This window comes from Eumetopias jubatus, unplaced genomic scaffold, assembly GCF_037043125.1.
Source record: "Eumetopias jubatus isolate StellerSeaLion01/CBP00866 unplaced genomic scaffold, mEumJub1_p1.0 scaffold_12, whole genome shotgun sequence".
In the NCBI taxonomy this organism is placed as follows: Eukaryota; Metazoa; Chordata; class Mammalia; order Carnivora; family Otariidae; genus Eumetopias; species Eumetopias jubatus.
The window spans coordinates 67544077-67557405 of record NW_028274818.1 but is presented as its reverse complement, the minus strand read 5'-3'; the positions used below and the strand labels follow the sequence as shown (position 1 = coordinate 67557405).

At 37.0% G+C, this 13329-nt stretch overlaps 1 protein-coding gene across 2 annotated transcripts in view; it reads left to right on the top strand.

The window, feature by feature from the left end:
- DNAH14 (dynein axonemal heavy chain 14) overlaps positions 1 to 13329 on the top strand; it is a 329828-nt gene that overhangs the window by 174681 nt on the left and 141818 nt on the right. The window contains exons 42-43 of one of the 2 annotated variants that reach the window (XM_028111778.2): positions 2221 to 2450; positions 11523 to 11642. In XM_028111778.2, coding sequence (XP_027967579.2) covers positions 2221 to 2450; positions 11523 to 11642 — 350 coding nt within the window. Of the gene's footprint in view, positions 1 to 2207; positions 2451 to 11522; positions 11643 to 13329 lie in introns of both variants that reach the window. The other variant, XM_088017199.1, reaches the window with a different exon arrangement.

The following is a 13329-nucleotide window of genomic DNA, read 5'->3' as shown; positions in this document are numbered from 1 at the left end:
CTGCATCCCATTACAAGGCCCTGACACATCCGTGTCACATTTTCTTTTAAATGACAGAACATTTGGGGACACCTGGGTGGCTCAGTTGGTTAAGCATCTGCCTTCGGCTCAGGTCATGATCTCAGGGTCCTGGGATCGAGCCCCACATCGGGCTCCCTGCTCAGAGGGAAGCCTGCTTCTCCCTCTCCCACTCCCCCTGCTTGTGTTCCCTCTCTCACTGTCTCTCTCTCTCTCTCTGTCAAATAAATAAAATCTTTGAAAAAAAAAAAATGACAGAACATTTAAATGCGGTTTTTACTCTGTCAAGTCCCCCTTCAATTCCCCCTCTTGTCCGCATCCTACTCAAACCTTCACTGTTTCCTACCTGTCCTGTTGCAAGAGCCTCCCAGTTGGTTTTCCCAGTTCTTCTAGTCCATTCTCAACATGACAGCTATACATTATTGTAAGCTTTTGTTAAATGGTGAGTAGCCATAAAAGAATATTTGTAAAGTATGTGCAAGACACAAACGATATACAAACCCCCTGTGCGCAGCACGCAGCTCTGAAAACACTTGTGGCTGATCTTTGAGGTCCCCCGCGTATCTGTCCAGATCTTCTGCCACCCCGTCATCTGAGGTAACTACCAGCCTGGATTTCGTATTTATCAGTACATTTCCAAACAATGTTATTTTCACCTTTACATGTTTTCAAACTTTAATGCCATCACCGTGTTCTTGGGTGACTTACATTGTTTTGTTCAGTGTTCTATGACTAATTCATTGTGCATGTAGGGACTCTTTACTTCACTGCTGTCTACTAGTCCATTGTATAAACCTGTTGATGGACATATGTGTTGTTTTCAGTTTTTGTTATGACAAATTCTACTGTGACTAATATGCCTGTACTTGCGTCCTGGTATTTATATGCAGATGTTCAATTTTTTTAAGGTTTTTTAAAATTTATTTGAGAGGGAGAGAGAGAGCATGAGCAGTGGGGAGAGGCAGAGGGAGAAGCAGACTCCTCACTGAGCAGGGACCCCAATGCGGGACTCGATCCCAGGACCCTGAGATCATAACCTGAGCTGAAGGCAGAGGGGGCTTCACCGACTGAGCCACCCAGGCGCCCCAGAGATGTTCGATTTTTAAAGAAACATACACTACAATAAATAACAAATTAGAATGTTTCTTTTTTATCAGCATTTCATGCCTTCCCATTACAGTCAGAATGGAAGGACAGAAGCCTTGTAGAGCATGAAAGCCGACCTCTGCACCGACCAGCTTCTTGTCTCAGTTCCTCAAACCAGCCTTGATCCTTTGACCGCCAGGGTGTGGCACATGTGTTCCTTGTGCTGGAAATGTTAATCCTCCTGCATTTTGCCAAATCTCACTCAGTCTTCACGTCCCCGATCACCTGTCACTTCTCCCCGGAGGCCATCCCTGCGTCCCACAGGCTGACGCAGTCCCCTCTACCACCGCTGCGCCCAGCACGTGTGACTGCCTTCCTTGCTCACATCGTGGCTTATCACCCATGTTCTTGTGGAGAGAAGGCGTCACGTTCGCTTTGTGCTGGGGAGCTGATACATAGTAGGAATTCAGTAAACATTTGCTGAATGAATTATCACACGTGACTAGAAATTTTAAAATAGAACGGTACATGTGCATTGGACATTCATGATTGCCAATAAATCCTGAACTATTTTAAGTGCCTTGAAATCAAGCCCAAATCTCTCTCATTCAGTCCATCAGCATCAACGCTGTCATTACAGAGCCTAAGGGTCCACAGACCAGGGTGACTTTGCTGGCAAGACGAGACTCTCCCCAGACTCACAGGGCCTGGCTTTAGCCAGGTAGAACTAGATCAACCTCTAGAACTTGGTTGAGAGGAATACAGAGTGAGGGACTATTCACTTATGTTTTCGTACATAGAGACCAGATCCTCTCCCAAAAGATAGGTAAACTCTCAACTAATAAACTGACCTAATAAATAAAAGTGAATCATTTGTACTAAATAAATGAAATAAAGGTTGACCACAAATCTCTTACACAAATGGTACCTTAAAAATAGTAGCAGTATATAATTTACATGACTTATCAATGAAAATTGTACATTAACCTTAAAACATTTATGTCAACACCTAACTGTATTATAATTTTTAATAATGAAACTTTGACATGATATTGAAATCACTGAACTTCCTTCTAAAAATTTTAACTCTCACCCTTCCACATGTGTCTGCCCCAGAGCTGAAAATACATGGTATCTGGAGAAGAATCCTGATAAATTAAAAATTATGCTTCAAAAGCTCTTCGTGTTCGCATTTACTTGGGCATTTGGAGGAACTTTAAAGCGTGAGGATGAGCATGAAGATGACACAGTACTGTATTCAAGCCACGAGCCTGGTACTCCTGCCAGAGTGACCTACGATTTTGACAACCTTGTGCATGAATTATTTGAAAGCAATCCACATATAGGTAAGTTCTGGGGGAAGCAGTCATAATCATGCTTAATTTAGAATATTAGTTTGGGGGCGTCTGGGTGGCTCAGTCGGCCGCTCAGTCCGACTCTTGATCTCAGCTCAGGTCTTGTCTCAGGGTCATGAGTTCAAGCCCCATGTTGGGCCCCTTGCTGTGTGTGGAGCCTACTTAAAAAAAAAAATACAGATACTTTGTCAGAGCCAATATAAATCTCTGGATAAAATTAAAAATTAAAAAGAGAGAGACACCTGGGTGGGCTCAGTCAGTTAAGGGTCTGACTCTTGATTTTGGGTCAGATCATGATCTCAGGGTTGTGAGATGGATTCTCTCTCTCCCTCTGCCCTCCCCCCCTTAAAAAATTAGTTTGAAACTCTTTATGGTTGGGCTCAAATTAAAAGGCCGATCTTTTAAAATGTGAGATTAAAGGTAAAAGCACATTCCAGTACTCTAACTCCAGCAAAAGGAGACTGAAGTATATTTGATTCCTGGTTGATTCTTGTTTCTAAGGAAGCTTTAACACAAGTAAGACAGAAGAACAAAGATAAAGCCTTGAAACTATGGCTTCAGCCCAGTTGAGCCCGCCAGCCATATAGCTGGATCTGTATTACACATATCATGCACCAGGAACTTCTGTAGATTGTAGCTTCATTTACTTTTTAAAGACTAATATTGTAAAAATTATTTTATGAAGCCTTAGATTTCTTTATTATGTGTGTTTTTTGAGTCAGTTCTAACAAATGTAATCTATTCTAATATTCTGAAATGGTAAGCCTTCCCAATTAGCTGTTACTGATTAAAGGAACTTGGAACAGATGAAGTGATCCTTGGTGCAGGGACCAAAAAGACACAAAATAGTGAACATGAATATATTTAGAACTTTGTTAAATAAAGATGAGAGCTAAAAATATTTACCAAAAGTACAGATTTGACCAGTTTGTGTGATGTTAACTCTTAAAGTATCCTTTTGAAATTATTTGTAGAAGTTCTATTTAAGATATCTTTGATCACAAAGTCTTATGTTATTTCCTATGGAAATTAACTTTTTTGTTGTTGTTATGTTAGTCACCATACAGTACTTCATTAGTTATTGATACAGTGAATCATGGGAAATTAACTTTTTAAAAAGTATTTATTTATTTGAGAGAGAGCACAAGCAGGGAGAGTGGCAGGCAGAGGGAGAGGGAGAAGCAGACTCCTCACCGAGCAGGGAGCCCGATACAGGGCTCGATCCCAGGACCCTGAGATCATGACCTGAGCCAAAGGCAGATGTTTAACTGACTGAGCCACCCAGGTACCCCAGAAATTAACTTTTAATATCAAAGCATTGCATGTTAATTTGTTGTTGAACTTAGTGATTCAACTGGATATTGCTAACTCCTAAGATAAACAAATTGCCTGATTTATTTGTCAAGCAGAAATACCTCAAATTCCATTATTTCTTCTCCCTGTGAACCTAAAGACAAGACAATAAATTATACATCATGTTAGATTGTTTATCTTAAAACGATGAATATGAAGTTTTGTTCTGTCATCTGAAGTACCAATAGAAAAGCTAGTTTGAGACAGGGATGTAGGAATGAAAGGAGAGTCAGGTGGTCACAATCGTAAAAAGTATAAAACCATCAGAATGGAAATGAGAAGAGAAAGAAAGGGAGTCCAGAAACCTCCCACTTGTAGTCATCCTAGTCATCCTATGAACAAAACTGTAAAACACAAAACAATTAATACTAAGAAAGTCTACCAATAAAATCACATATCATTAAATTAATTCATTCTAGATGAAATTATTATAGCCTAACAGAGACTTTAATATAAATGTATTTGGGGTTCTTTTTTGAAAGATAGATAAAGAATTTTTAAATAAATAAGCATATATGAAGCAAAAAAAATATATTGGAAATGAAAATAGAACATATGGCTATGAAAAAGGACCAGATAGAAATTCTGTAGTCATTCAAGTGAAAGAGTCAGTAGACCAGATGAACTCTACCCTTGGGACCATCAAAGAAAGAATTAGTAAACTGAGGGGTGCCTGGGTGGCTCAGTCAGTTAAGCGTCTGCCTTCGGCTCAGATCATGATCCCAGGGTCCTGGGATCGAGTCCTGCATTGGCTCCCTGCTTAGTGAGGAGTCTGCTTCTCCCCTCCCTCTGCCTGCTGCTCCCCCTGCTTGTTCTCTTTCTCTCTCTCTCTCTCAAATAAAATCTTTAAAAAAAAAAAAAATGAAGGTGAGATAAAGACTTTCCCAAATGAACAAAAGCTGAGGGAGCTCATCACCACTAGACCTGCCCTACAAGAAATGCTAAAAGTAGTTCAAACTGAAGTGAAAATGTTAATTAGAAGCAGGAAAACATATGAAATTAGAAAACATGTTGGTAAAAGTAAGTATATAGTCAAACTCAAATGCTCTAATACCGTATTATGGTGGTGTATGAATCACTTAACTCTAGTATAAAAATTAAAACCCAAAAACATTAAAAATTACTATATCCACTTAGATATGTAATGGATTCACAGTATAAAGAGAGAGAAATTGTGACATGGAAACCATACAGTGTGAGTGGAGGGTAAAAGCGTTTTTGCATGTGATTGATACTAACTTGTTACCAGCTTAAAAGATGTTTTATGTAAGTTTCATGGTAACCACAAACCAAAAACCAACAGTAGATACACAAAAGATAAAGAAAAGGAAATTAAAGCATACCACTAGGAAAAATCATCAGTTCACAAAGGAAGAGAGGAAGAAGGAACAGGGAACCACAAAACAGCCAGAAAACAATCAGATGACATTAGCCTTTTTGCTTCTCAAAATTACTTTAAAAGTAAATGGATTAAATTCTGCAATCAAAAGATATAGAGTATATAAATGGATTTTTAAAACTAGAGCTGCCTACAAGAGATTCACTTCTGATTCAAGGACACACAGAAGCTCACATCGCAGGGGCGGGAAAGGATATCCCAGGCAAACGGGAAACGGGAAGAGGGGCGTAGCTGAGCTGTACTTATATTGCACAATATAGCCTTTAAGTCAAAAAGCGTAACAACAGACAAGGTCGTTAAGTGATAATAAAGGAGTCAATTCATCAAGAGGATATAACAACTCTAAGTGTATATGTACCCAACAGCAGAGTACCTAAACTTAGTAAACAAATACTAACAGATGTGAAGAAACAGAGACCAGTCCATTAATAGGGGAATTTAATACCCCACTTTAAACAATGGATAGATTGTTCAGAGAGAAAAATCGATTAGGAAATATTGGAACTGAGCCATACTTTAGAGAAAATGGGCCTACCAGATATATAGAGAGAATTCAATCCAACAGCAGCAGATGACACATTCTTCTCAAGCACAAATGGAATATTCTCCAGCATAGATCATATGTTAGGTCACAAAAGAAGTCTTAACAAATTAACAAGATTGAAAATTATACCAAGTATCTTTTCTGACTGTAGTGGAATGAAGCTAGAAATCAATACCTTGATGAAAACTAGAAAATTAAAAATATGTAGAAATTAAATGACACACTTCTGAAATATCAATAAAAAATTTTTTAAACCTTAAGAGAAACAAAAATGGAAACACAGCATACAGTAACTTATGGGTTTCAATAAAAATTTCTTAGCAGGAATTTTATAGCAATAAATGCCTACATAATGATAAAAGAAAGATCCCAAATAATCTGACTTCACACTTCAAAGAAAAAGGAAAAGAAGAATAAACTAGGCCTAAAGTTAGCATGAGGAAAGAAATAGCAAAGATCAGAGTAGAAATGAATTAAAAGAGACCAGAAAAACAATAGAAAAGATCAATGAAACAAAGGGCAGGTTTTTTTGAAAACATAAACAAAATTGACAAACCTTTACCTAGATTAAGGAAAAAATAAGAGAAGACTCTAATAAAATAAGAAATCAAAGAGACATTGCAATAGACACCATAGAAGTACAAAAGATCATAACACAGTACTATGCACAATTATACAACAACAAATTAGATAGCCCACAATAAGTGGGGACATTCCTAGAAGCATACAACCTGCCAAGGGTGAATCATGAAGAAACAGAAAATCTGAACAGACCTAAACAAGTAATGGGATTGAATAAGTAATCAAAAAAACTTCCCATCAAACACAAGTCCAGGACCAGACAGATGGCTTCACTGGTGAATTCTATCAAACAATGAAGAAGAATTAACACCAGTCCTTCTTAAAATCTTCCAAAAAAAATTGAAGACAAAGGAAAACTTCCAAAGTCACTTTACAAGGCAGCATTACCCTAATGCCAAAACCAGATAATGACACCACAAAAAACAAAACAAAACAAAACAAAACTCTACAAGCCAATATTCCTAATGAATACAGATACAAAAATCTTCCCCCAAAATGAGGAAACTAAACTCAACAGCACATTAAAAGAATTACAAACTATGATCTTGCAGGATTTGGGATGCAAAGATGGTTAAGTTCATGCAAACCAATAAATATGATTCATCACATTAAAAAAAAGGAAAGATTAACAACATTATTTCAATAGATGCAGAAAAGGCATTTGACAAAATCCAACATCATCTCATGATAAAAACACCAAACAAATGTGGTATAGAATTACCATATCTCAACATCAAAAAGGCCATATATAACAAACTCACAGCTAACATCATACTCAATGGTTAAAGAGTGTAAGCTTTCCTCTAAGATCAGACATAAGACAAAGGTTCTCACTACTCCTATTCAACATAATACTGAAAGTTCTAGCCAGAAAAATTAGGCAACAAAAATAAATAACTGTGAAGTAGGTCAACATAATAAATCCTATGAAAAACTCACAGCCAACATCATACTTAATAGTGAAAAAACTGAGAGCTTTTCCCCTAAGGTCAGTAACAAGACAAGGACGTCTACTCTCACCACTCTTATCCAACATAGTACTGGAAGTCCCAGCCATAGCAAACAGAAACTAAAAAGAAATAAAAGGCATCCAGATTGGTAAGGAAGAAGTAAAACTCTCACTATTTGCAGATGACATGATACTAAATATAGAAAACTATAAAGACTCCACTGAAAAACTACTAGAACTGATAAGTGAATTCAGTAGTGTCACAGGATACAAAATCAATGTACAGAAATCTGTTGCATTCCTATACAGTAATAATGAAGCAGCAGAAAATGAAGTTAAGAAGACAATCCCATTTAAAATTGCACCAAAACCAATAAAATATCTAGGAATAAACCTAACTGAAGAGGTAAAAGACTTGTACTCTGAAAACTCTAAAACACTGATGAAAGAAACTGAAGATAACATGAAGAAATGCAAAGACATTCCATGCTCATGGGTTGGAAGAACAGATATTGTTCAGGTGTCTCTACTATCTAAAGCAATCTACAGATTTAATGCAATCCCTATCAAAATATCAATGGCATTTTTCACAGGGCTGGAAAAAACAGTCCTAAAATTTGTATGGAACTGCAAAAGACCTCAAATAGCCAAAGCAGTCTTGAAAAGAAAAACAAAACGGGAAGCATCACAATACCTTACTTCAGATTATATTACAAAGCTGTAGTAAACAAAACAGTATGGTACTGTCATAAAAATAGACACATAGATCAATAGAACAGAATAGAGAGCCCAGAAATAAACCCACAGTTAGGGGTACCTGGGTGGCTCAGTTCGGTGTCTGCCTACAGCTTGGGTCATGATCTCAGGGTCCTGAGATCAAGCCTCGAGTAGGGCTCCCTGCTCAGTGGGGAGCCTGCTTCTCCTTCTCTCTCTTCCCCTCCCCCCAACTCTCTCTCTCAAATAAGTAAAATCTCTAAAAAAAAAAAATAATAAATCCACAATTATATGGTCAATACATCTTCAAAACAGCAGGAAAGAAAATGCAATCGGAAAGAGAGTCTCTTCAACAAATGGTGCTGGGAAAACTGGACAGCCACATGCAGAAGAATGAAACTGGACCACTTTCTTATACCATACACAATAATAAACTCAAAATGAATTAAGGACCTAAATGTGAGACCTGAAACCATAGAAATCCTAGAGGAGAACACAGACAGTAACCTCTTAGACATGGGTGTGGCAGTATTTTTCTAGATGTGTCTCCTGAGACAAGAAAAGTAAAAGCAATAAACTAGTCAAAATAAAAAGCTGCACAGCAAAGGAAACAGCAAAACTAAAAGGCAATTTATGCAATGGGAGAAGATACTTGCAAATAACATATATGATAAAGGGTTTGCCTCCAAAATATATAAAGAACTGATACAACTCAAACCCAAAAAACAAATAATCCAATTAAAAAATGGGCAGAAGACACGAACAGACGCTTCTCCCAAGAAGACATACAGATGACCAAGACTTCACTCATCATCAGGGAAATGAAAATCAAAACCACAATGAGATATCGCCTCACACCAGTCAGAATGGCTAAAATCAAAAACACGAGAAACAACAAGTGTCAGCTGGGATGTGGAGAAGAGGAACTCTTGTACATCATTGGTGGAAACGCAAACTGGTGAAGCCACTGTGGAAGACAGTCTGAGATTCCTCAAAAAAATAAAAATGGCACTACCCTATGATCCAGTAATCACACTAGTGGGTATTTACCCCCAAAATACAAAAACACTAATTCAAAGGGATATATGCACCCCAGTGGTTATTACAGCATTATTTACAATAGCCAAAATATGGAAGCAGCCCAAGTGTTTATCAACTGATGAATGGATAAAGATGTGGTATATACATACAATGGACTATTACATAGCCATAAAAAAGAATGAAATCTTGCCACTTGCAACAACATGGATAGACCTAGAGCATATTATGCTAAGTGAAATAAGTCAGTCTTGAGAAAGACAAATACCATATGATTTTACTCATATGTGGAATTTAAGAAACCAAACAAACACATGGAAAGAGAGAGAGACACAAGCCAAGAAATAGATTCTTAACTCTAGATAACACACTGATGGTCACCAGAGGGGAGGTCAGTGATGGGGAGTCAGGAGGGCACTTATCATAATGCAAAAAAAAAAAAAAAGAGAGAGAAAATAAATAAATAAAACATCTTTGAAAAGAATGGGGAAAAAAAGAAGTAAAAGGCATCCAAATTGGAAAGGAAGAAGAAAAATTGTCTCTGCTTGCAGATGATATGATCTTTTATACAGAACATCCTGAAGAGTCCACCAAAAAACTTTTAGAACTAATAAACAAATTCAATAAAAGTTGCAGGATTCAAAATCACACACAAAAATCACTTGTGTTTCTATGCACTAACAATATACTAGCTGAACAAGAGTTTAAGAAAATAGTCCCATTTATAAGTGCCTCAAAAAATAAAATACCTAAGAATAAATTAACCAAGGAGTTAAAAGGTCAGTACACTGATACAAGACATCGATGAAATGAATCAAAGAAGACACAAATAAATAGTCTGTGCTTATGAATTGAAAGAATTAATATTGTTAAAATGTCCATACTACCCAACGCCATCTTAGATTCAGTGCTATCCCTATCAAAATGGCAGTGACATTTTTCACAGAAATCGATAAAACAATCCTCAAATTCATATGGAACCAGAAAAGACTGAAGAGCCAAACAATCCTTTTTGGAAGAAGAACGAAGCTGGAGGCGTCACGCTTCCTTATCTCAAACTGTATTACAAAGTGATAAAAATCAAAACAGTATGGCGCTGGCATTGAAAATTGACACATAGACCAATAGAACACAATAGAAGTAAAACTCATGCCTGTATACCCAACCAATTTTTTTAAAAGATTTTATTCACTTCAGAGAGAGAAGGAGAGAGAGCACACACATGAGCAGGGAGGGACAGAGGGAGAGGAAGAAAGAAGCTTGAAGCAGACTCTGCGCTGAGCACAGAGCCCGTTGTGGGACTCGATCTCACAACCACAAGATCATGCCCTGAGCCGAAACCAAGAGTCAGACACCCAACTGACTGAGCCACCCAGGCGCCCCGAGCCAACCAATTTTTGACAAAGACACCAATAAGATAGTCTCTTCAATAAACAGAATTGGGAAAACTGGATATTTGCATGCAAACTGAATAATGAAGTTGGACCCCTATCTCACACCACTGACAAAACTTAACTCAAAACGGATTATAGATGTAAATATAAGACCTGAAACTATAAAATTCCTAGAAGGAATTGGCATTGGTCTCGGCAATGATATTTTGGAATTGGCACCAAAAGCAAAGGCAACACAAGCAAAGAATAAGCAAGTGGGACTGCACAAACTTGAAAAGCTTCTGCACAGCAAAGGAAACAACCGAATAAAAAGGCAGCCTATGGAGCAGAGCAAACATTTGCAGACCATATATGCGACAAGGGGCTAGTATCCCAAATATAGATAGAACTCCTACGACTCAGCAGCAACAAAACAAACGAACAAAACAACCCAGATGGGTGGTTACCAGGGGTTAGGACAGAAGGCAAACGGGGTAGCACTAGGGAGTTGTTCTAGGGTTTTAGGATTGTTCTGTTATCTCATGCATTATGGTGATTACAAAATACATTCAGGCAGTAAAAAACTCCTAGAACTGTATACTGCCCAAAAATGAATTTTCTGGTATATAAAAATTTTTAAATGATTCAAAGAACTGTATCAAATATTCACCTTGTTATCTTCATATGGTGAAACCATGGCTAAATTCTTTTGCTTTTATTCTGTATTTTTCGGAATCTATTCAGAAAATGTATTACTTTTATAATGGAAAAACAAATGTGCTTTGCAAATAAGTGGCAAAGTTATCTAATACACTGGTTTGACTAAAACCAGTATATCACTGTCATTTAATAATATCCAACACGTGATAATAAGTGGAACTTCTGGGTAAGATTTCAAAGGATATCAGATCATGATTCACCTTGCTTTCTGGATATAAAAAGATATTTTTATGCAGTTAAAGATCAGAAGGAAAAAAAAGGATGATATACCCTTGGTGAATAATTATTTCTGATTCAACAATCAGATTTTTCACATAGAGATCCTATCATCAATGAAACATTCCATAAATGAACCTTTCTTACTGGATTTATTTGTCATTTTCAAATGTAGGCGTCAATCTACCATCCGGTAAACCTTCTATCTTTGGCTATTTTGTGGATTTACAGCAATGCGAATTCATACCATGGTCAGAATTACTTCCTAGTATTCAGACACTAATTCCCCAAAAAGGTAAGAAGAATTACAAGAATCATACTCTAACTTTTCTAAAATATTGAGAGTACTTTATATATAAAAGTAGTTATATCAGCAACTTTGAAGATTGATCTGTTCCAAGTTTGTGCAGAACCAGTTTAAATCTATGTTTACAAAGCATGCCTTTAAGAAAATAACCACTGAGTATTGCTTTCTGAGAAATTGGAATCTATTTGATTGAGTCATTTGTGCATTGTAAAACTATAGCTCACTGAAAGTTTTACTAGTGGAAATATTTAGTATTTTAATTAGCTGTGGTTATTGAAAGCAGAAAAGGGAGAGGACCTCTTTTAAAATAGGAAAAGCACATATGTAAGAACTACACTTGATTATAAAAGAAACAGCTAATTGGAAAAGAAGAATCATACCTTCACAAATATCCATAAATGCCTCATTGTTCTTATTCTCAGTCTTCTGCATACTTATAGAAAACAAGATACAGAAAATTGCTGTACCACAAGAGCTTGGTTGAAGCTTGAGGCAGGAACTTAATGATCAAGCTTCATTTAGAGTTCTTGCAAATCTAAGAAATTCAATAAATGCAAATTAACTTGAATTTCTTTGAGGTCAGGTTTCTCTCCTCAGTGAATTTCAAAGTTTGGTTATAAGACTTTCTGGCAGAAAACCAGAGGTATCATAATTACAAAGCATCCAGAAAGCTCTAATTTTGAATTAATTTATATCAGCATTCTATTGTATAATATTTGTCACAGTAAGTATTAGTGGGTGATTATATTTATTTAAAACCTCTGAGTTGTGTATCATACGTTAGTGCTATATTGGTTATTTTAATCCTTAGCTTTTACTACTACGTACAGAAACACAACTGAATACCAATACATGTAACTCAGTATCTTAGTTTACCATTCCTGTGGGAAACCATAGGTATTTCCTCCAAATCTGAGATACCACTTCCTCTGGTCCCACCTTATCCTAAGTGTAGGCAACAAGCTTAGAAGAAACTAAAACCCTCCCAAGCTTTCAAAGCCAATCTATAACAGGAATCTAAATGTCAGAACATCACAATATCATCTTCGATTGAGCCTGTGCAAAAGTAAATCAGAGGTCCTAGTACCAGACCGGTCTCTGGCACCAGAAACAAAAACATAACAAAACTCCACATTTTGTTCATGTAAGAATCCAGGAAGATTCTCAGAAATACCATTAGTGATACACAGTACTTTGGAATGAAAACACTGGAAGGCAACTTGTCAGTATATATCAAAATTATAAATCATATGCCAGTTTATACTAACCCAGCAACTCTGCATGAGAGAAGCTGTGTGCAGAATGACATGGGTATATTCTATAAACTCAGCAAAAGACTGGAAAGACCATAAATTTCCATTGCTGGAGCACTGGCAAGAAATCTATGATAACATTCATCTCTAAAATGTACTCAATTTTTAGAAGTTCCTGACCAGCATACACAGTACAGGACCTAGTTTCTAGGATACAGGAATGAGAAAGAGACTGTTGATCGCATACCTTTGTATACTTTAGAATGTGCACCATGTGAGTGTGTCTAACATTAGAAAAGAGACTACAAGATGAGCAAGTGAGGTCTCTTTTGTGGGGAGCCCTTCTGAGAGGTTTGGCTGCATAATGGTGGAAAGATTGGGGGTGGTGTTTGTAAGAAGCTGTGGTATCAAGAGAGATTTGG